Here is a 24084-nt window from a genome sequence, read left to right as displayed (position 1 = left end):
ATATGTTTACATTGTCAAAGCAAGTGGACTAGACAGCTTCCTCTCTCTTCTCCTCTCCCTCTCTCCATCTCTCTTTGACTGAACTTCCTCTCTCTTCTCCTCTCCCTCTCTCCATCTCTCTTTGACTGAACTTCCTCTCTTCCCCTCTCCCTCTCTTCATCTCTCTTTGACTGAACTTCCTCTCTCTTCTCCTCTCCCTCTCTTCATCTCTCTTTGACTGAACTTCCTCTCTCTTCTCCTCTCCCTCTCTCCATCTCTCTTTGACTGAACTTCCTCTCTCTTCTCCTCTCCCTCTCTTCATCTCTCTTTGACTGAACTTCCTCTCTTCTCCTCTCCCTCTCTCCATCTCTCTTTGACTGAACTTCCTCTCTCTTCTCCTCTCCCTCTCTTCATCTCTCTTTGACTGAACTTCCTCTCTTCTCCTCTCCCTCTCTTCATCTCTCTTTGACTGAACTTCCTCTCTCTTCTCCTCTCCCTCTCTTCATCTCTCTTTGACTGAACTTCCTCTCTCTTCTCCTCTCCCTCTCTTCATCTCTCTTTGACTGAACTTCCTCTCTTCTCCTCTCCCTCTCTCCATCTCTCTTTGACTGAACTTCCTCTCTCTTCTCCTCTCCCTCTCTTCATCTCTCTTTGACTGAACTTCCTCTCTCTTCTCCTCTCCCTCTCTTCATCTCTCTTTGACTGAACTTCCTCTCTCTTCTCCTCTCCCTCTCTCCATCTCTCTTTGACTGAACTTCCTCTCTTCATCTCTCTTTGACTGAACTTCCTCTCTTCCCCTCTCCCTCTCTTCATCTCTCTTTGACTGAACTTCCTCTCTTCTCCTCTCCCTCTCTCCATCTCTCTTTGACTGAACTTCCTCTCTCTTCTCCTCTCCCTCTCTCCATCTCTCTTTGACTGAACTTCCTCTCTTCTCCTCTCCCTCTCTTCATCTCTCTTTGACTGAACTTCCTCTCTTCTCCTCTCCCTCTCTTCATCTCTCTTTGACTGAACTTCCTCTCTTCTCCTCTCCCTCTCTTCATCTCTCTTTGACTGAACTTCCTCTCTTCTCCTCTCCCTCTCTTCATCTCTCTTTGACTGAACTTCCTCTCTTCATCTCTCTTTGACTGAACTTCCTCTCTTCCCCTCTCCCTCTCTTCATCTCTCTTTGACTGAACTTCCTCTCTTCTCCTCTCCCTCTCTCCATCTCTCTTTGACTGAACTTCCTCTCTCTTCTCCTCTCCCTCTCTCCATCTCTCTTTGACTGAACTTCCTCTCTTCTCCTCTCCCTCTCTTCATCTCTCTTTGACTGAACTTCCTCTCTTCTCCTCTCCCTCTCTTCATCTCTCTTTGACTGAACTTCCTCTCTTCATCTCTCTTTGACTGAACTTCCTCTCTTCCCCTCTCCCTCTCTTCATCTCTCTTTGACTGAACTTCCTCTCTTCTCCTCTCCCTCTCTCCATCTCTCTTTGACTGAACTTCCTCTCTCTTCTCCTCTCCCTCTCTCCATCTCTCTTTGACTGAACTTCCTCTCTCTTCTTCTCTCCATCTCTCTTTGACTGAACTTCCTCTCTCTTCTCTCTCTTCTAGTGTTCTCTCTCTCTCCTCTTCCTCTTAACGTCGGAACTGTCTGTCCTCTCACGTCTTGTAAATCTTTACTCTTTTTCTCACTGAACTCTTCTGACCTCTGTTCTCTCTGTCCACCTCTCACTCTCTTTCTCCCTCCCTCCATCTCTTCCTATTTCTGTTCTGTTCTGACCTCTGTCTCCCTTTCTCCTCCCGTCTCTAACTGTTCTGTTCCTGTCTCCCTTTCTCCTCCCGTCTCTAACTGTTCTGTTCCTGTCTCTCTGTCTCCCTTTCTCCTCCCGTCTCTAACTGTTCTGTTCCTGTCTCTCTGTCTCCCTTTCTCCTCCCGTCTCTAACTGTTCTGTTCCTGTCTCTCTGTCTCCCTTTCTCCTCCCGTCTCTAACTGTTCTGTTCCCGTCTCCCTTTCTCCTCCCGTCTCTAACTGTTCTGTTCCTGTCTCCCTTTCTCCTCCCGTCTCTAACTGTTCTGTTCCTGTCTCTCTGTCTCCCTTTCTCCTCCCGTCTCTAACTGTTCTGTTCCCCGTCTCCCTTTCTCCTCCCGTCTCTAACTGTTCTGTTCCTGTCTCTCTGTCTCCCTTTCTCCTCCCGTCTCTAACTGTTCTGTTCCCGTCTCCCTTTCTCCTCCCGTCTCTAACTGTTCTGTTCCTGTCTCTCTGTCTCCCTTTCTCCTCCCGTCTCTAACTGTTCTGTTCCCGTCTCCCTTTCTCCTCCCGTCTCTAACTGTTCTGTTCCTGTCTCTCTGTCTCCCTTTCTCCTCCCGTCTCTAACTGTTCTGTTCCTGTCTCCCTTTCTCCTCCCGTCTCTAACTGTTCTGTTCCTGTCTCTCTGTCTCCCTTTCTCCTCCCGTCTCTAACTGTTCTGTTCCTGTCTCTCTGTCTCCCTTTCTCCTCCCGTCTCTAACTGTTCTGTTCCTGTCTCTCTGTCTCCCTTTCTCCTCCCGTCTCTAACTGTTCTGTTCCCGTCTCCCTTTCTCCTCCCGTCTCTAACTGTTCTGTTCCCGTCTCCCTTTCTCCTCCCGTCTCTAACTGTTCTGTTCCCGTGTCTCCCTTTCTCCTCCCGTCTCTAACTGTTCTGTTCCGTCTCTCTGTCTCCCTTTCTCCTCCCGTCTCTAACTGTTCTGTTCCCGTCTCCCTTTCTCCTCCCGTCTCTAACTGTTCTGTTCCCGTCTCCCTTTCTCCTCCCGTCTCTAACTGTTCTGTTCCTGTCTCCCTTTCTCCTCCCGTCTCTAACTGTTCTGTTCCTGTCTCTCTGTCTCCCTTTCTCCTCCCGTCTCTAACTGTTCTGTTCCCGTCTCCCTTTCTCCTCCCGTCTCTAACTGTTCTGTTCCTGTCTCTCTGTCTCCCTTTCTCCTCCCGTCTCTAACTGTTCTGTTCCCGTCTCCCTTTCTCCTCCCGTCTCTAACTGTTCTGTTCCTGTCTCTCTGTCTCCCTTTCTCCTCCCGTCTCTAACTGTTCTGTTCCCGTCTCCCTTTCTCCTCCCGTCTCTAACTGTTCTGTTCCCGTCTCCCTTTCTCCTCCCGTCTCTAACTGTTCTGTTCCTGTCTCCCTTTCTCCTCCCGTCTCTAACCGTTCTGTTCCCGTCTCCCTTTCTCCTCCCGTCTCTAACTGTTCTGTTCCCGTCTCCCTTTCTCCTCCCGTCTCTAACTGTTCTGTTCCCGTCTCCCTTTCTCCTCCCGTCTCTAACTGTTCTGTTCCTGTCTCCCTTTCTCCTCCCGTCTCTAACTGTTCTGTTCCTGTCTCTCTGTCTCCCTTTCTCCTCCCGTCTCTAACTGTTCTGTTCCCGTCTCCCTTTCTCCTCCCGTCTCTAACTGTTCTGTTCCTGTCTCTCTGTCTCCCTTTCTCCTCCCGTCTCTAACTGTTCTGTTCCCGTCTCCCTTTCTCCTCCCGTCTCTAACTGTTCTGTTCCTGTCTCTCTGTCTCCCTTTCTCCTCCCGTCTCTAACTGTTCTGTTCCTGTCTCTCTGTCTCCCTTTCTCCTCCCGTCTCTAACTGTTCTGTTCCTGTCTCTCTGTCTCCCTTTCTCCTCCCGTCTCTAACTGTTCTGTTCCCGTCTCCCTTTCTCCTCCCGTCTCTAACTGTTCTGTTCCCGTCTCCCTTTCTCCTCCCGTCTCTAACTGTTCTGTTCCCGTCTCCCTTTCTCCTCCCGTCTCTAACTGTTCTGTTCCCGTTCTCTGTCTGTTTCCAGGTGATGGTGGAGAACAGTGACTTCACCCCCTCTCAGGTGGGCTGTCTGTTTACCTTCCTGGCCCGCCAGCTGGCCAAACCTGACAACACACTCTTCGTCAACAGGAAGCTCTTCGATCAGGTGACCACTTAGAGCAGGAAGTCTCTCAGACAGACAGGTCCTTGGGGAACCCCCAGCCATTCCACATAGAGTTTGGACTGGAGGAGATATGGGCGTGTTCCAGGTCATCGTCATTGCAGTTACTCACAACGCCTGTTACTAAACATCTTAGGAACCTGCATAAATATGATTCAGCAATAATCTGAGAGACGTAGTGCAACAAAGACGCAACCGTTGTTTTTCATCATAAGATGTGTTATGTTCTGTGTTAAGAGGATAGATGTGTTATGTTCTATGTTAAGAGGATAGATGTGTTATGTTAACCTCTCTGGGGTATGTGGGACGTGACCGTCCCACCTGCGGGACACACTACTCAACAGCCAATGAAATAGCAGGGCGGCAAATTCAAAACAACAAAAATCTCATAATTCAAATTTCTCAAACATACAACTATTATATCCCATTTTAAAGATACACTTCTCGTTAATCCAACCACATTGTCCGATTTCAAAAAGGCTTTACGGCGAAAGCATAACATTAGATTATATTAGGACAGCACCTAAACAAGAAAAACCACACAGCCATTTTCCAAGCAAGGAGAAGCGTCACAAAAACCAGAAATACAGCTAAAATGAATCACTAACCTTTGATGATCTTCATCAGATGGCACTCCCAGGACTCAATGTTACACAATACATGTATGTTTTGCTCGATCAAGTTCATATTTATATCCAAAAACCACATTTTACATTGGCGTGTAATGTTCAGAAATGTTTTGCCTCCCAAAAATCCGGTGAATGAGCACATCAATTTACAGAAATACTCATCATAAACGTTGATAAAATATTCAACAGTTATTTAAAGAATTATAGATACACTTCTCCTTAATGCAACCGCTGTCTCAGATTTCAAAAAAGCTTTACGGCAGTAATCTTTGTACAGCGTTCAGACACGAAACCAAACCCACCATTTTGTGGAGTCAACAAAGCTCAGAAATAATATTCTAAATATTCACTTACCTTTGATGATCTTCATCAGAATGCACTCCCAGGAATCCCAGGTCCACAATAAATGTTTTTGTTCGATAAAGTCCATAATTTATGTCCAAATACCGCCTTTTTGTTCACGCGTTTAGTCCACTACTCCAAATGCAGGAAGCGAGCGCAAAATATCACGACGAAAAGTAAAAAAAAAGTTATATTTTCGTTCGTAGAAATGTCAAACGATGTATAGCATCAATCTGTAGGATGTTTTTAACATAAATCTTCAGTAATATTCCAACCGGACAATTCCAATGTCTTCAGAAAAGAAAATGATCACAGCTAACTAACACGTGAGAGCGTGCCTCTGAGCTCATGTCATTTTCTCACTCATCAACTTCCAGGCCCTCTTGTTCGCTCCATATTCACAGTAGAAGCATGTAACAATGTTCTAAAGACTGTTGACATCTAGTAGAAGCCTTAGGAAGTGTAAAAGGAACCCTAAGTCACTGTATACTGTATAGGCAATCACTTGAAAAACTACAAACCTCAGATTTCCACACTTCCTGGTTGGATTTTTCTCAGGTTTTTGCCTGCCATATGAGTTCTGTTATACTCACAGACATCATTCAAACAAACAGTTTTAGAAACGTCAGAGTGTTTTCTATCCAAATCTACTAATAATATGCATATCCTACCTTCTGAGCCTGAGTAGCAGGCAGTTTAATTTGGGCATGCCTTTCATCCGGACGTCAAAATACTGCCCCCTACCCTAGAGAAGTTAAGAGGGTAGATGTGTTATGTTCTATGTTAAGAGGATAGATGTGTTATGTTAAGAGGATAGATGTGTTATGTTAAGAGGATAGATGTGTTATGTTAAGAGGTTAACCTGTTGGGGCTAGGGGGCAGTATTTTCACGGCTGGATAAAAAAACGTACCCGATTTAATCTGGTTACTAATCCTACCCAGTAACTAGAATATGCATATACTTATTATATATGGATATAAAACACCCTAAAGTTTCTAAAACTGTTTGAATGGTGTCTGTGAGTATAACAGAACTCATTTGGCAGGCAAAACCCTGAGACCGATTCTGACAGGAAGTGGATACCTGATGTGTTGAATTACCTTTAAGCCTATGCCATTGAAACACACAGGGGCTTATTAATGTTTTGGCACTTCCTATTGCTTCCACTAGATGTCACCAGCCTTTACAAAGTGTTTTGAGTCTTCTACTGTGAGATCTGACCGAACAAGAGCCTTGGAACGGTGATGGCCGATTAGACTCTGGCGCGCGAGGTCATGTTGGGTACCCTCGTTCCAATACGTTTTAAAAGAGAATGCATTCGTCCACCTTGAATATTATTCATGTTCTGGTTAAAAAAGGCACTAATGATTTATGCTATACAACGTTTGACATGTTTGAATGAACATAAATATATTTTTTCCCCTCGTTCATGAAGTGAAGTCCGGCGGGCTTAGATCATGTGCTAACAACACGGAGCTTTTTGGACATAAATGATGAGCTTTTTTGAACAAAACTACATTCGTTATGGACCTGGGATTCCTGGAAGTGACATCTGATGAAGAGAATCAAAGGTAATGGATTATTTACATAGTATTTTCGATTTTAGATCTCTCCAACATGGCCGTTTGTCTGTATCGCAAAGCGTATTTTTCTGGGCGCAGTGCTCAGATTATTGCAAAGTGTGATTTCCCAGTAAGGTTATTTTGCGTTCAAGAGATGTACATCCATCTATAATTCTTTAAATGACAATATAATATTTTACCAATGTTTTCTAATATTAATTATTTAATTTGTTGTGCTGACTTGACTGCCGGTTATTGGAGGGAAACGATTTCCTGAACATCAACGCCATAGTAAAACGCTGTTTTTGGATATAAATATGAACTTGATAGAACTAAAAATGCATGTATTGTCTAACATAATGTCCTAGGAGTGTCATCTGATGGAGATTGTCCAAGGTTAGTGCATCATTTTAGCTGGTTTTATGGTTTTGGTGACGCCTGTCTTTGAATTGACAAAACATTACACACAGCTATTGTCAATGTACTCTCGTAACATAATCTAACTTTATGCTTTCGCCGTAAAACCTTTTTGAAATCTGACAACGTGGTTAGATTAAGGAGATGTTTATCTTTCAAAGGGTGTAAGATAGTTGTATGTTTGAAAAATTTGAATTTTGACATTTATTTGGTTTCAAATTTGCCGCTCTTGAAATGCACCTGCTGTTGATAGGGTGCACCACGGGTGGCACGCTAGCGTCCCACATAGCCCCAAGAGGTTAAGAGGATAGATGTGTTATGTTAAGAGGATAGATGTGTTATGTTAAGAGGATAGATGTGTTATGTTAAGAGGATAGATGTGTTATGTTAAGAGGATAGATGTGTTATGTTAAGAGGATAGATGTGTTATGTTAAGAGGATAGATGTGTTATGTTAAGAGGATAGATGTGTTGTGTTAAGAGGATAGATGTGTTGTGTTAAGAGGATAGATGTGTTGTGTTAAGAGGATAGATGTGTTGTGTTAAGAGGATAGATGTGTTATGTTAAGAGGATAGATGTGTTATGTTAAGAGGATAGATGTGTTATGTTAAGAGGATAGATGTGTTATGTTAAGAGGATAGATGTGTTATGTTAAGAGGATAGATGTGTTATGTTAAGAGGATAGATGTGTTATGTTAAGAGGATAGATGTGTTGTGATAAGAGGATAGATGTGTTGTGATCTATGTTAAGAGGATAGATGTGTTATGTTAAGAGGATAGATGTGTTATGTTAAGAGGATAGATGTGTTATGTTAAGAGGATAGATGTGTTATGTTAAGAGGATAGATGTGTTATGTTAAGAGGATAGATGTGTTATGTTAAGAGGATAGATGTGTTATGTTAAGAGGGTAGATGTGTTATGTTAAGAGGATAGATGTGTTATGTTAAGAGGATAGATGTGTTATGTTAAGAGGATAGATGTGTTGTGATCTATGTTAAGGGACTTATTCCCCTTTGTCACCACCCAGCTACAGGATTCTACTCTGGGAATGTTGATTGGGCCTCAAGCGAGGAGTTGGCACTTAGCACCTGGCTGAAAACAGCTGCCTCACACAGGAAGAGGATAGATGTGTTTATGCACTTAGTCATTCAATATTCTCAGTATAAAGCCTTCCTGTAGTGTGAATTACTGACTGGAGCGGTGTTGTATTGAAACTGGGCAGTAGGAGAACCTGGAGCGGTGTTGTGTTGTATTGAAACTGGGCAGTAGGAGAACCTGGAGCGGTGTTGTGTTGTATTGAAACTGGGCAGTAGGAGAACCTGGAGCGGTGTTGTGTTGTATTGAAACTGGGCAGTAGGAGAACCTGGAGCGGTGTTGTGTTGTATTGAAACTGGGCAGTAGGAGAACCTGGAGCGGTGTTGTGTTGTATTGAAACTGGGCAGTAGGAGAACCTGGAGCGGTGTTGTGTTGTATTGAAACTGGGCAGTAGGAGAACCTGGAGCGGTGTTGTGTTGTATTGAAACTGGGCAGTAGGAGAACCTGGAGCGGTGTTGTGTTGTATTGAAACTGGGCAGTAGGAGAACCTGGAGCGGTGTTGTGTTGTATTGAAACTGGGCAGTAGGAGAACCTGGAGCGGTGTTGTATTGAAACTGGGCAGTAGGAGAACCTGGAGCGGTGTTGTGTTGTATTGAAACTGGGCAGTAGGAGAACCTGGAGCGGTGTTGTGTTGTATTGAAACTGGGCAGTAGGAGAACCTGGACCTATGTTTTGTGTTGTGGTTCCGTTGTTCCACAGGTTCTGGAGTTCCTGTGTAGTCCAGACGACGACTCCAGACACACAGAGAGACAACAGGTAGACTACTCTGACAATATAAGGCTCAGGACTAAAGTAGTGCACTATTTAGGGAATAGGGTGCCATTTCAGATTTGCTCTAGGGCTCTTTTTCTGAGCGTAGCCTGTGGATTGGTCAGGTCATGTGATCCAGTAGAGGCTGTGATTGGTTCCCAGGTGCTGTTGGAGCTGCTGCAGGTGGGAGGTGTGGGCCAGTTTGATGAGGGACGACTACTGGGACTGGCTGAGAAGGCAGAGTTGTGAGTTATCCTCTATTATCCTCCCTCTCTCTCTGCTTCTCTCCCCTCTCGCTCTCTCTCTCTCTGTTTCTCTCTCTCTCTCTGTCTCTCTCTCTCTCTGTCTCTCTCTCTCTCTGTTTCTCTCTCTCTCTCTGAATATACTTGTATACTATATATACTATATTCAACCACTATTAACTCCTGGTCCCAACTTCTCCCTCCCCATTCTCTCCCTCCTCCTCCTCTCTCCCTCCTCTCCCTCCTCCTCTCTCCCTCCTCCTCTCTCTCCTCTCTCCCTCCTCCTCTCTCCCTCCTCCTCTCTCCCTCCTCCTCTCTCTCCTCTCTCCCTCCTCCTCTCTCCCTCCTCCTCTCTCCTCTCTCCCTCCTCTTCTCTCCCTCCTCCTCTCTCCCTCCTCCTCTCTCTCTCCCTCCTCCTCTCTCTCTCTCTCCTCCTCTCTCTCTCCCTCCTCCTCTCTCCCCCTCTTTTCTCCCTCCTCTTCTCTCCCTCTTCTCTCCCTCCTCTTCTCTCCCTCCTCTTCTCTCCCTCCTCTTCTCTCCCTCCTCTTCTCTCCCTCCTCTTCTCTCCTCTCTCCCTCCTCCTCTTTCCTCTTTTCTCCCTCCTCTTCTCTCCCTCCTTCTCTCCCTCCTCTTCTCTCCCTCCTCCTCTCTCTCTCTCTCTCTCCTCCTCTCTCTCTCCCTCCTCTCTCTCTCCTCCTCTCAGCTACCAGATCTGTGAGTTTCTGTATGAGCAGAAGCATCTGCATGATAAGATTCTGCACTGCTACCTCAGAGACCCTGTGAGAAAGGTAGTGTGCAGCGTACCAACCCAGTAGACAGTAGATTCTGAAGCTTGTATGGATGAAGTTCACACTGGTCTTATTGACATGTCAACAGGAAGAGATATTTAACTACATCCACAACCTGCTGTCCATGCCTGGCTACAGCTCAGAGGAGAAACACTGTGTCTGGGACAAGGCCCTGCTGCACATTGCGGAGCTGGTGACCCTTGACCCTGTGAAGTCAGCTGACATGGTGGCCATGCATTTCCCTGAGGAAGTACGACCCATCATCACCAGACTACAGGTCAGCTGACTAGAGGGCCGACACGGCATCATTCAATCTCTCTCAATCTGCCTCTCGCAATCTGCCTCTCGCTATCTGCCTCACGCAATCTGCCAATCTGCCTCACGCAATCTGCCTCACGCAATCTGCCTCTCGCAATCTGCCTCTCGCAATCTGCCTCTCGCAATCTGCCTCTCGCAATCTGCCTCTCGCAATCTGCCTCTCGCAATCTGCCTCTCGCAATCTGCCTCTCGCTATCTGCCTCTCGCAATCTGCCTCTCGCAATCTGCCTCTCGCAATCTGCCTCTCGCAATCTGCCTCTCGCAATCTGCCTCTCGCAATCTGCCTCTTTCTTTGTTTCAATTCAATTCAATTCAAGGGCTTTATTGGCATGGGAAACATATGTTAACATTGCCAAAGCAAGTGAGGTAGATAATATACAAAAGTGAAATAAACAATAAAAATGAACAGTAAACATTACACTCAAAGAAGTTCCAAAAGAATAAAGACATTTCAAATGTCATATTATGTCTATATACAGTGTTGTAACGATGTGCAAATAGTTAAAGTACAAAATGGAAAATAAATAAACATAAATATTGGTTGTATTTACAATGGTGTTTGTTCTTCACTGGTTGACCTTTTCTTATGGCAACAGGTCACACATCTTGCTGCTGTGATGTCACACTGTGGTATTTCACCCAGTAGATATGGGAGTTTATCAAAATTGGGTTTGTTTTCTAATTCTTTGTGGATCTGTGTAATCTGAGGGAAATATGTGTCTCTAATATGGTCATACATTGGGCAGGAGGTTAGGAAGTGCAGCTCAGTTTCCACCTCATTTTGTGGGCAGTGTGCACGTGCAGTGCTTCGTCCTCTAAAAGTTGCAGCGTACTGCAGCTTGCATGGTGCCACTGTTACCATTAATGCTAGTTAGTGATAGTTTGACCACCACAGGGCATGTTTGAGCAGCATTTGATAGCCTTCAATAGTGGTTGTACTAGAGAAATTAAAACCTTTTTTGTAAGAACATAGTATATGGGACTGATTTTAAGAAATGTTGCTTAATTAATTTGATTAATATTATGGTGTTTCTATTCCAAGGAAAACTAAAAACCCTCTGGGTTTCCGTTAGGATGGAACAGAAAATATGACGCTGTACAACGTGACGGTCGTGAGTAGAGTACTGGGCTATTTAACTAGAGAATCCCTGTGTCGTCCGGGCAGGGCACGCGGGAGACCGGGGTTCAAATCCCCGACGGGGAGGAAGGAGTAAGATGTCCTTGTAAATAAAAATTTGACTTACCTAGTTAAATAAAGGTTACACTAAGAGCGTAACATTTCTACACCCTAACTGTATAATTGTAGTCTAACCAATACTCAAACAGAGATTCAGTCAAAATATAAATGTGATAGATTTATCAGGACCAGTCCCCATGCTTGTCTCAGAGCAGCTCTAAACAGCTGAAATGGTTTTAGTTGCTTCAAATCCTATTGTTTCTAACTTCAATATGCTCTTTAAATAACAACTACACGGTACATTACTCAACACTAGTGAGACTCATGTCGCCTAAAATACGACGTGACTTTCCACCAATAATCACATATAGAGGATTGGAGGATATTTCTGTAATTCACTGATATTTATTCCCATAGTAATTCCTTATGGATCCATAACTAAATAAACATTGGCATTTTGAAAGCCATTATGCCATTATTAGTTCCATTGTTTTAGTTTGAAGGTGCAGACTGGCGCTAAGAACAGAACAGCGAGAACGTTTCCCTCGTCAGCACCATTGTTAGTGCAATGCCCCTTAGTGTTGCCAGTGTAGCGGGGGGGGATTACAATATTTTGGAGGGGATTTCATTTTTACATAACGTAAAATGAGCGAGGAAAAAGTTGAGGCTGGCACGGGTATTGAACCAGCGTCTGTAGCAACACAGTTTACACTGCTATGCCGTGTCTCAGACCGCTGTGCCACTCAGGCGCTGTATAACGTGACCAGTCTGGAGTGGCTCCTACACTACTACAGTCTGAGCTAAGTCTCCTAACAAAATAAAAGAATAAAAACCTTACTGGAACAACAGTTTTAGTCAGTCATACTGAATTCATACACAATTATCAGCTTCTATGTAGGTTTATGTCACCTATTCATTGTCAGTTAGAAACACAGTAGGACCCAAAAGCATAATCGGTGCTCTAACTCCCCCTTGTGGTGGTCTGGATAAATGACGTGGTGACGCAGGGTACCGTACTGAACCACACATTACCTCTAGGTCCCGCAGCATAATCGCAAAACTTTTAGTGGCGCAACCACTGTAGCCTGTCTTCTCTTGAGAGCCAGGTCTGCCTACAGCGGCCTTTCTCAATAGCAAGGTTATGTTCACTGAGTTTGTACATAGTCAAAGCTTTATGTTTGGGTCAGTCTTTTTGTTTTCTCATGATTTGGTTGGGTCTCTCTGTCTCTCACCCCCTCTCTCTCTTTCTCACTCTTTCTCCTCGTCTGTGTCTGTCTGTCTGTCTGTCTGTCTGTCTGTCTGTCTGTCTGTCTGTCTGTCTGTCTGTCTGTCTGGCTGGCTGGCTGGCTGGCTGGCTGGTGTCTCGCTTTCTCTGTCTCTGTCTGTCGTCTCGCTTTCTCTGTCTCTGTCTGTCGTCTCGCTTTCTCTGTCTCTGTCTGTCGTCTCGCTTTCTCTTTCTCTGTCTGTCTGTGTCTTGCTTTCTCTGTCTCTGTCTGTCTGTGTCTCTCTTTCTCTGTCTGTCTGTGTCTCGCTTTCTCTGTCTCTGTCTGTCGTCTCGCTTTCTCTGTCTCTGTCTGTCGTCTCGCTTTCTCTTTCTCTGTCTGTCTGTGTCTTGCTTTCTCTGTCTCTGTCTGTCTGTGTCTCTCTTTCTCTGTCTGTCTGTGTCTCGCTTTCTCTGTCTCTGTCTGTCTGTGTCTCTCTGTCTGTCTGTGTCTCGCTTTCTCTGTCTCTGTCTGTCTGTGTCTCGCTTTCTGTCTGTCTCTGTCTGTCTGTGTCTCGCTTTCTGTCTGTCTGTGTCTCGCTTTCTGTCTGTCTGTGTCTCGCTTTCTGTCTGTCTCTGTCTGTCTGTGTCTCGCTTTCTGTCTGTCTCTGTCTGTCTGTGTCTCGCTTTCTGTCTGTCTGTGTCTCGCTTTCTGTCTGTCTGTCTGTCTGTGTCTTGCTTTCTCTGTCTCTGTCTGTCTGTGTCTCGCTTTCTCTGTCAGTCTGTGTCAGTCTGTGTCTCGCTTTCTCTGTCTCTCTCTGTCAGTCTGTGTCTCGCTCTCTCTTTGTCTCTATCTCTCTCTTTCTCTCTCCCGACAAACCCACAGAGTCCCGCCACTGTCTGAATCAGCCTTATCTGCAGCACAGCGTGTAATTGCCTGGCTGTTATCGCCGTAGGAACGGGAGATAAGTGCTAATTGAAAACCTGGATTAGCAAAGAGTCGTTTACTTCCCGAGAGAATGCTGTGTGTGTGTTCATGTCTCTGATTCTGTTGTGTAGAGAGGCGTTTCCAGGAAGATCTGACAATGGAAGAAAATAAACACCTTTGTGATTGCTCCAAACTGCACACACAGGTGTAGGTGTATCTAATGGGTTGCTGTAAAAGGTGTTGTTATTGACCATGTAGGGCTGCCAACATTTCACTTCATAAGAATCACAATAATCTATGGCATTTAGCATTTTATCTAAAGTGATTTACAGGATTGAACTCTTTCTTTCTTTCTCTCTCTCTCTCTCTCTCTCTCTCTCTCTCTCTCTCTCTCTCTCTCTCTCTCTCTCGGCAACATACACTACCGTTCAAAAGTTTGGGGTCACTTAGAAATGTCCTTGTTTTTGAAAGAAAAGCTATTTTTTTTGTCCATTAAAACAACATCAAATTGGTCAGAAATACAGTGTAGACATTGTTAATGTTGTAAATGACTATTGTAGCTGGAAACGGCTGATTTTTAATGGAATATCTACATAGGCGTACATAGGCCCATTATCAGCCACCATCACTCCTGTGTTCCAATGGCACGTTGTGTTAGCTAATCCAAGTTTATCATTTTAAAACGCTAATTGATCATTATGTTAGCACAGCTGAAAACTGTTGTTCTGATTAAAGAAGCAATAAAAACCTACCTTTTTTAGACTAGTTGAGTATCTGGAGCATCAGCATTTGTGGGTTCGATTACAGGCTCAAAATGGCCAGAAACAAAGAACTTTCTTCTGAAACTCGTTAGTCTATTCTTGTTCTGAGAAAGGAAGGCTATTGCATGCGAGAAATTGCCAAGAAACTGAAGATCTCGTACAACACTGTGTACTACTCCCTTCACAGAACAGAGAAAACTGGCTCTAACCAGAATAGAAAGAACATTGGGAGGCCCCGGTGCACAACTGAGCAAGAGGACAAGTACATTAGAGTGTCTAGTTTGAGAAAGACGCCTCACAATTCCTCAACTGGCAGCTTCATTAACTGGTACCCACAAAACACCAGTCTCAACGTCAACAGTGAAGGGGCGACTCCAGGATGCTGGCCTTCTAGGCAGAGTTGCAAAGAAAAAGCCATATCTCAGACTGGCCAATAAAAAGGAAAGATTAAGATGGGCAAAAGAACACAGACACTGGACAGAGGAACTCTGCCTAGAAGGCCAGCATCCCGGAGTCGCCTCTTCACTGTTGACGTTGAGACTGGTGTTTTGTGGGTACCATTTAATGAAGCTGCATTTGAGGACTTGATAGGCATCTGTTTCTCGAACTAGACACACTAATGTACTTGTCCTCTTGCTCAGTTGTGCACCGAGGCCTCCCACTCCTCTCTCTATTCTGGTTAGAGACAGTTTGCTCTGTCTTTTTAAAATGATAAACTTGGATTAGCTAACACAACGTGCCATTGGAACACAGAAGTGATGGTTGCTGATAATGGGCCTCTGTACTCCTATGTAGATATTCCATTAAATATCAGTCGTTTCCTGCTACAATAGTCATTTACAACATTAACAATGTCTACACTGTATTTATGATCAATTTGATGTTATTTTAATGGACGAAAAATATGCTTTTCTTTCAAAAACAAGGACATTTCTAAGTGACCCCAAACGTTTGAATGGTAGTGTATGTTTACATTGCTAAAGCAAGAGAAATAGATAATAAACAAAAGTTAAATAAAAATGTAAAAATGAACAGTAAACATTACACTCACAAAAGCAATAGAAACTTTTCAAATGTCATTATGTGTATATATACAGTGGTGTAACGATGTACAAAAGGGAAAATAAATCAGCATAAATATGGGTTGTATTTACAATGGTGTTTGTTCTTCACTGGTTGACCTTTTCTTGTGGCAACAGGTCACACATCTTGCTGCTGTGATGTCACACTGTGGTATTTCACCCAGTAGATATGGGAGTTTATCAAAATTGGATTTGTTTTCGAATTCTTTGTGGATCTGTGTAATCTGAGGGAAATATGTGTCTCTAATATGGTCATACATTTGGCAGGAAGTTAGGAAGTGCAGCTCAATTTCCACCTCATTTTGTGGGCAGTGTGCACATGGCCTGTCTTCTCTTCTCAATAGCAAGGCTATGCTCACTGAGTCTGTACATAGTCAAAGATTTCCTTCATTTTGGGTCAGTCACAGTGGTCAGGTATTCTGCTCAGTTCTTTTGTTAATTCTTTCCAATGTGTTTGGGAATCGCTTCCTTTTAGGTGGCTGTAAAATTGAATGGCTCTTTTCTGGATTTTGAAAGTTAATTGGTATCGGCCTAATTCTGCTCTGCATGCATTATTTTTTTTTTTACGTTGTACACAGAGGATATTTTTGCAGAATTCTGCAAACGGTCTCAATTTGTCTTTTGTGAATTCTTGGTTCGTAAGCGGACCCCAGACCTCACAACCATGAAGGGCGATGGGTTCTATAACTGAAGTTTAGCCAGATCCTAATATGTATGTCACATTTTCTGTTCCTTTTGATGACGTAGAAGGCCCTTCTGGCCTTGTCTCTCAGATCGTTCACAGCTTTGTGGAAGTTTCCTGTGGTCCTGATGTTTAGACCAGGGTATGTATAGTTTCCTGTGGTCCTGATGTTTAGGCCAGGGTATGTATAGTTTCCTGTGGTCCTGATGTTTAGACCAGGGTATGTATAGTTTCCTGTGGTCCTGATGTTTAAGCCAGGGTATGTATAGTTTCCTGTGGTCCTGATGTTTAGGCCAGGCTATGTATAGTTTCCTGTGGTCCTGATGTTTAGACCAGGGTATGTATAGTTTCCTGTGGTCCTGATGTTTAGACCAGGGTATGTATAGTTTCCTGTGGTCCTGATGTTTAGGCCAGGGTATGTATAGTTTCCTGTGGTCCTGATGTTTAGGCCAGGGTATGTATAGTTTCCTGTGGTCCTGATGTTTAGGCCAGGGTATGTATAGTTTCCTGTGGTCCTGATGTTTAGGCCAGGGTATGTATAGTTTCCTGTGGTCCTGATGTTTAGGCCAGGGTATGTATAGTTTCCTGTGGTCCTGATGTTTAGACCAGGGTATGTATAGTTTCCTGTGGTCCTGACGTTTAGGCCAGGGTATGTATAGTTTCCTGTGGTCCTGATGTTTAGGCCAGGGTATGTATAGTTTCCTGTGGTCCTGATGTTTAGGCCAGGGTATGTATAGTTTCCTGTGGTCCTGATGTTTAGACCAGGGTATGTATAGTTTCCTGTGGTCCTGATGTTTAGGCCAGGGTATGTTTAGTTTCCTGTGGTCCTGATGTTTAGACCAGGGTATGTATAGTTTCCTGTGGTCCTGATGTTTAGGCCAGGGTATCTATAGTTTCCTGTGGTCCTGATGTTTAGGCCAGGCTATGTATAGTTTCCTGTGGTCCTGATGTTTAGACCAGGGTATGTATAGTTTCCTGTGGTCCTGATGTTTAGACCAGGGTATGTATAGTTTCCTGTGGTCCTGATGTTTAGGCCAGGGTATGTATAGTTTCCTGTGGTCCTGACGTTTAGGCCAGGGTATGTATAGTTTCCTGTGGTCCTGATGTTTAGACCAGGGTATGTATAGTTTCCTGTGGTCCTGATGTTTAGGCCAGGGTATGTATAGTTTCCTGTGGTCCTGATGTTTAGACCAGGGTATGTATAGTTTCCTGTGGTCCTGACGTTTAGGCCAGGCTATGTATAGTTTCCTGTGGTCCTGATGTTTAGACCAGGGTATGTATAGTTTCCTGTGGTCCTGATGTTTAGACCAGGGTATGTATAGTTTCCTGTGGTCCTGATGTTTAGGCCAGGGTATGTATAGTTTCCTGTGGTCCTGATGTTTAGGCCAGGGTATGTATAGTTTCCTGTGGTCCTGATGTTTAGGCCAGGGTATGTTTAGTTTCCTGTGGTCCTGATGTTTAGGCCAGGGTATGTATAGTTTCCTGTGGTCCTGATGTTTAGACCAGGGTATGTATAGTTTCCTGTGGTCCTGATGTTTAGGCCAGGGTATGTATAGTTTCCTGTGGTCCTGATGTTTAGGCCAGGGTATGTATAGTTTCCTGTGGTCCTGATGTTTAGGCCAGGGTATGTATAGTTTCCTGTGTGCTCTAGGGAAACGGTGTCTAGATGGAATTTGTGTTTGTTGTCCTGGCAACTGGACCTTTTTTGGAACACCATTATTTTGGTCTTACTGAGATTTACTGTCAGGGCCCAGGTCTGACAGAATCAGTATAGAATTTCTAGGTGCTGCTGTAGGCCCTCCTTGGTTGGGGACAGAAGCACCAGATCATCAGCCAACGGTAGACATTTGACTTCAGATTCTAGTAGAGTGAGGCCGGGTGCTGCAGACTGTTCTAGTGCCCTCGCCAAGTTGTTGATATATATGTTGAAGAGGGTGGGGCTTAAGCTGCATCCCTGTCTCACCCCACGGCCCTGTGGAAAGAAATTTGAGTTTTTTTTGCCAGTTTTAACTGCACACTTGTTGTTTGTAATGTCGTATGTTTTTCACCCAACACCATTTTCTATCAATTAGTATAGCAGACCCTCATGCCAAATTGAGTCAAAAGCTTTCTTGAAATCAACAAAGCATGAGAAGACTTTGCCTTTGTTTTGGTTTGTTTGATTGTCAATTAGGGTGTGCAGGGTGAATACGTGGTCTGTCGTATGGTAATTTGGTAAAAAGCCAATTTGACATTTGCTCAGTACATTGTTTTCATAGAGGAAATGTACGAGTCTGCTGTTAATGATAATGCAGAGGATTTCCCCAAGGCTGCTGTTGACGCATATCCCACGGTAGTTATTGGGGTCAAATTTGTCTCCACTTCTGTGGATCAGGGTGATCAGTCCTTGGTTCCAAATATTGGGGAAGATGCCAGAGCTGAGGATGATGTTAAATAGTTTAAGTATAGCCAATTGGAATTTTGGGTCTGTATATTTTATAATTTCATTTAGGATACCATCAACCCCACAGGCCTTTTTGGGTTGGAGGGTTTGTATTTTGTCCTGTAGTTCATTCAATGTAATTGGAGAATCCAGTGGGTTCTGGTAGTCTTTTATAGTTGATTCTAAGATTTGTATTTGATCATGTTTTTGCTGTTTGTTCTTTGTCATAGAGCCAAAAGGATTGGACAAGTGGTTTATTCATCTCCGTTTTGGATAGATAACTCTTCATGTTTGTTTCAAGTTTTCCCAGAAGTGGTTAGATTTTATGGATTCTTCAATAACATTGAGCTGATTTCTGACGTGCTGTTCCTTCTTTTTCCGTGGTATATTTCTGTATTGTTTTAGTAATGAAGGCGTAGACTCAGGTTTTCTGGGTCTCTATGTTTTTGGTTGGACAGGTTTCTCAATTTCTTTCTTCGGTTTTTGCATTCTTTATCAAACCATTTGTCATTGTTTTTAGATTTGATGGGGAAGCTGAGAGGTGAAAAATACTGTTTAGATTTTATACTGCCAAGTTTACACCTTCACTATTACAGTGAAACATTTTGTCTAGGAAATTTTCTAGAAGGGATTGAATTTTTGTTGCCTAATTGTTTTTTGGTAGATTTCCACACTACTTTCCTTCCATCTATAGCATTTCTTAATATTGCTCAGTTCCTTTGGCTTTGATGCCTCATGATTGAGCAAAGCTCTGTTCAAGTAGACTGTGATTTTGCTGTGATCTGATAGGGGTGTCAGTGGTCTAACTGTGAACACTCTGAGAGACTCTGGGTTGAGGTCAGTGATAAAGTCATCTACAGTACTACTGCCAAGAGATGAGCTATAGATGTACCTACCGTAAGAGTCTCCTTGAAGCCTCCCCTTGACTATGTACAGAACCAGCGTGCGACAAAGCTGCAGGAGTTGTGACCCGTTTTCTTTCGGTTGTTTTGTCTTAGTTGTGTATCTCTACTCTGTCAATTTCAATTCAAAGCTTTATTGACATGGGAAACATATGTTTATATTGCTAAAGCAAGTAAAATAGATAATAAACAAAAGTGAAATGAACACTCAGAAATGAACACTCTCTCTCCTGCTATCTCTACCTCTCTCTCTCCTGCTATCTCTACCTCTCTCTCCCCTGCTATCTCTACCTCTCTCTCTCCTGCTATCTCTACCTCTCTCTCTCCTGCTATCTCTACCTCTCTCTCTCTTGCTATGTCTACCTCTCTCTCTTGCTATCTCTACCTCTCTCTCTTGCTATCTCTACCTCTCTCTCTCCTGCTATCTCTATCTCGCTCTCTCTCCTGCTATCTCTACCTCTCTCTCCTGCTATCTCTACCTCTCTCTCCTGCTATCTCTCTCTCTCTCTCTCTCTCTCTCTCTCTCTCTCTCTCTCTCTCTCCTGTTCTCTACCTCTCTCTCTCCTGCTATCTCTACCTCTCTCTCTCTCCTGCTATCTCTACCTCTCTCTCTCTCCTGCTATCTCTACCTCGCTCTCTCTCCTGCTATCTCTACCTCGCTCTCTCTCCTGCTATCTCTACCTCGCTCTCTCTCCTGCTATCTCTACCTCGCTCTCTCTCCTGCTATCTCTACCGCTCTCTCTCCTGCTATCTCTACCGCTCTCTCTCCTGCTATCTCTATCTCGCTCTCTCTCCTGCTATCTCTACCTCTCTCTCTCCTGCTATCTCTACCTCTCTCTCTCCTGCTATCTCTACCTCTCTCTCTCTCTACCTCTCTCTCTCTCTCTCTCTCTCTCCTGTTCTCTCTCTCTCTCTCCTGCCATCTCTACCTCTCTCTCTCTCCTGCTATCTCTACCTCGCTCTCTCTCCTGCTATCTCTACCTCTCTCTCCTGCTATCTCTACCGCTCTCTCTCTCCTGCTATCTCTCTCTCTCTCTCTCTCTCTCTCTCTCTCTCTCTCTCTCTCCTGTTCTCTACCTCTCTCTCTCCTGCTATCTCTACCTCTCTCTCTCTCCTGCTATCTCTACCTCTCTCTCTCTCCTGCTATCTCTACCTCTCTCTCTCTCCTGCTATCTCTACCTCGCTCTCTCTCCTGCTATCTCTACCTCGCTCTCTCTCCTGCTATCTCTACCTCGCTCTCTCTCCTGCTATCTCTACCTCGCTCTCTCTCCTGCTATCTCTACCGCTCTCTCTCCTGCTATCTCTATCTCGCTCTCTCTCCTGCTATCTCTACCTCTCTCTCTCCTGCTATCTCTACCTCTCTCTCTCTCTACCTCTCTCTCTCTCTCTCTCTCTCTCTCTCTCTCTCTCTCCTGCTATCTCTACCTCTCTCTCTCTCCTGCTATCTCTACCTCGCTCTCTCTCCTGCTATCTCTACCGCTCTCTCTCTCCTGCTATCTCTACCGCTCTCTCTCTCCTGCTATCTCTACCTCTCTCTCTCTCCTGCTATCTCTACCTCTCTCTCTCTCCTGCTATCTCTACCTCTCTCTCTCTCCTGCTATCTCTACCTCTCTCTCTCTCCTGCTATCTCTACCTCTCTCTCTCTCCTGCTATCTCTACCTCTCTCTCTCTCCTGCTATCTCTACCTCTCTCTCTCCTGCTATCTCTACCTCTCTCTCTCCTGCTATCTCTACCTCTCTCTCTCTCTCTCTCTCTCTCTCTCTCTCTCTCTCTCTCTCTCTCTCTCTCTCTCTCTCTCCTGTTCTCTCTCTCTCTCTCCTGCTATCTCTACCTCTCTCTCTCTCCTGCTATCTCTACCGCTCTCTCTCTCCTGCTATCTCTCTCTCTCTCTCTCTCTCTCTCTCTCTCTCTCTCTCTCTCCTGTTCTCTACCTCTCTCTCTCCTGCTATCTCTACCTCTCTCTCTCTCCTGCTATCTCTACCTCTCTCTCTCTCCTGCTATCTCTACCTCTCTCTCTCTCCTGCTATCTCTACCTCGCTCTCTCTCCTGCTATCTCTACCTCGCTCTCTCTCCTGCTATCTCTACCTCGCTCTCTCTCCTGCTATCTCTACCTCGCTCTCTCTCCTGCTACTCTACCTCGCTCTCTCTCCTGCTATCTCTACCGCTCTCTCTCCTGCTATCTCTATCTCGCTCTCTCTCCTGCTATCTCTACCTCTCTCTCTCCTGCTATCTCTACCTCTCTCTCTCTCTACCTCTCTCTCTCTCTCTCTCTCTCTCTCTCTCTCTCTCTCCTGTTCTCTCTCTCTCTCTCCTGCTATCTCTACCTCTCTCTCTCTCCTGCTATCTCTACCTCGCTCTCTCCTGCTATCTCTACCGCTCTCTCTCTCCTGCTATCTCTACCGCTCTCTCTCTCCTGCTATCTCTACCTCTCTCTCTCTCCTGCTATCTCTACCTCTCTCTCTCTCCTGCTATCTCTACCTCTCTCTCTCTCCTGCTATCTCTACCTCTCTCTCTCTCCTGCTATCTCTACCTCTCTCTCTCTCCTGCTATCTCTACCTCTCTCTCTCCTGCTATCTCTACCTCTCTCTCTCCTGCTATCTCTACCTCTCTCTCTCCCTCTCTCTCTCTCTCTCTCTCTCTCTCTCTCTCTCTCTCTCTCTCTCTCTCTCTCTCTCTCTCTCTCTCTCTCTCTCTCTCTCTCTCTCTCTCCTGTTCTCTCTCTCTCTCTCCTGCTATCTCTACCTCTCTCTCTCTCCTGCTATCTCTACCTCTCTCTCTCTCCTGCTATCTCTACCGCTCTCTCTCTCTCTCCTGCAATCTCTACCGCTCTCTCTCTCTCCTGCTATCTCTACCGCTCTCTCTCTCTCCTGCTATCTCTACCGCTCTCTCTCCTGCTATCTCTACCTCGCTCTCTCCTGCTATCTCTACCGCTCTCTCTCTCCTGCTATCTCTACCGCTCTCTCTCTCTCTCCTGCTATCTCTACCGCTCTCTCTCTCCTGCTATCTCTACCTCGCTCTCTCCTGCTACCTCTACCTCTCTCTCTCTATCTAGGATGATCACCTCGTGTTCCAGTTCCTGAGGTGTCTTTTGGACCAGAGGTAAGATCCTTGGTTACAACATATATTATATTATTGGAGACACACAACTGTCTGTTTCTCATCTCCCCCCTGTGCTACCTCCAGGGAAGGCCCTCATCCCCAGGCTCTCCTAAGACTGAGCCCCGACCTGCATGAGCTCCACATCGGCTTGCTGTGCCGCTTCTCTCCCCGGCAGCTCACTGACTTCCTCAAGGCCTCTCAGGACTACAGACTAGAGGAGGCCATCCAGGTAACATCCCTACACTATAGTATAGCAGTGTGTCTGTGTGTATGTACCTACCTGTGTGTGTATCTACTTTAGACTCTGTTCTCTCACCTTTAACCCTGATTGTCCTGGGGTCAAATCAATACCATTTCATAGAGTGAATATTTAACCCCAGACAGACAGTAGTGAGTAAACCCAGGAAAACACTCCCCTGACCCAAACATATAGGGAGTGTCTCTCAATTCCTTGTGTTGCTCTCCCTCTCTCTCTTCCTCTCTCTTCCTCTCTCTTCCTCTCTCTTTCTCTCCCTTCCTCTCTCTTTCTCTCCCTTCCTCTCTCTTTCTCTCTCTTCCTCTCTCTTCCTCTCTCTTTCTCTCCCTTCCTCTCTCTTTCTCCCTCTCTCTTTCTCCCTCTCTCTTTCTCCCTCTCTCTCTCTCTCCCTCCCTCTCTCTCTCTCCCCCTCCCTCTCTCTCTCTCTCCCCCTCTCTCCCTCTCTCTCTCTCTCCCTTTCTCTCCCTTTCTCTCTCTCTCCCTCCCAACATCTCTCCTCTCTCTCTTTCCTCTCTCTCCCTCCCTCTATCTTTCTCTCTCCCTCTCCCTCCCTCTCTATCTTTCTCTCTCCTCTCCCTCTCTCCTCTCCCTCTCTCCTCTCCCTCTTTCCTCTCCCTCTCTCTATCTTTCTCTCTCCCTCACTCTCTCCCTCCCTCTCTCTCTCTCTCTCCCTCCTGTCTCTCTCCCTCTCCCTCACTCTCTCCCTCCCTCTCTCTCTTCCCCTCTCTCTCTCCCTCTCTCCCACCCTCTCCCTCTCTCCCTCCCCCCTTCCTCCCCCTACTAGATAACAGAACAGTACCAGCTCCATGAAGCTACAGCCTATCTGTTGGAAAAGAAAGGTGATTCTCATGGAGCCTTCCAGGTCCTGCTGAAGGTACAACATCATTTGAATCTAAACCTAATTTACTTTCTAAGGTTATAACAAGGAAAAATGGATTTATTAGTCAGGTACTTTGAAATCAAGGGATGTGTGACATTAATTGATATTGCAGGAACCCTTAGAGACTGGCTTTAAGCACTTATGTTTGTACCTCTCTCTTTCAGACGCTGAAGGACAAACTCAGTTCTGTCACCTCAGAGAAAATGAGTGAAGAGGAGGGGGAGACCGAGAGGGAGGAAGAGAGTCCACTGCAGAGAGTGGAGGGGTCATTGGGTGACATCATCGCTCTGTGTCACAGGAGCTCCCAGAGTCTCAACCAAGAACAGAGAGGGGTGTGTGTCTTTCTGTGTGTGTCTTTCTGTGTGTGTCTGTCTGTGTGTGTGTCTGTCTGTGTGTGTCTGTCTGTGTGTGTGGTGTGTGTCTGTCTGTGTGTGGTGTGTGTCTGTCTGTGTGGTGTGTGTGTGTGTGGTGTGTGTGTGTGTGGTGTGTGTCTGTCTGTGTGTGTGTCTGTCTGTGTGTGTGTGTGTGTCTGTCTGTGTGTGTGTGTGTCTGTCTGTGTGTGGTGTGTGTCTGTCTGTGTGTGTGTGGTGTGTGTCTGTCTGTCTGGTGTCTGTCTGTGTCTGTGTGTGGTGTGTGTCTGTCTGTGTGTGGTCTGTGTCTGTGTGTGGT

The 24084-nt window shown here is 45.1% G+C and overlaps 1 protein-coding gene across 1 annotated transcript in view; it reads left to right on the top strand.

The window, feature by feature from the left end:
* Positions 1-24084, top strand: part of LOC106574831 (vacuolar protein sorting-associated protein 8 homolog) — a 157405-nt gene that overhangs the window by 91287 nt on the left and 42034 nt on the right. Inside the window, 9 exon segments of the mRNA XM_045698361.1 lie at positions 3746-3865; positions 8627-8683; positions 8840-8922; positions 9623-9707; positions 9796-9984; positions 22233-22279; positions 22364-22508; positions 23320-23409; positions 23580-23747. Of these exon segments, the coding sequence (XP_045554317.1) occupies positions 3746-3865; positions 8627-8683; positions 8840-8922; positions 9623-9707; positions 9796-9984; positions 22233-22279; positions 22364-22508; positions 23320-23409; positions 23580-23747 (984 nt within the window).

Source organism: Salmo salar, chromosome ssa16 (genome assembly GCF_905237065.1).
Source record: "Salmo salar chromosome ssa16, Ssal_v3.1, whole genome shotgun sequence".
Classification (NCBI taxonomy): Eukaryota; Metazoa; Chordata; class Actinopteri; order Salmoniformes; family Salmonidae; genus Salmo; species Salmo salar.
Note: the sequence above shows the minus strand (reverse complement) of the source record. Positions and strands in the feature narration are given on the sequence as shown.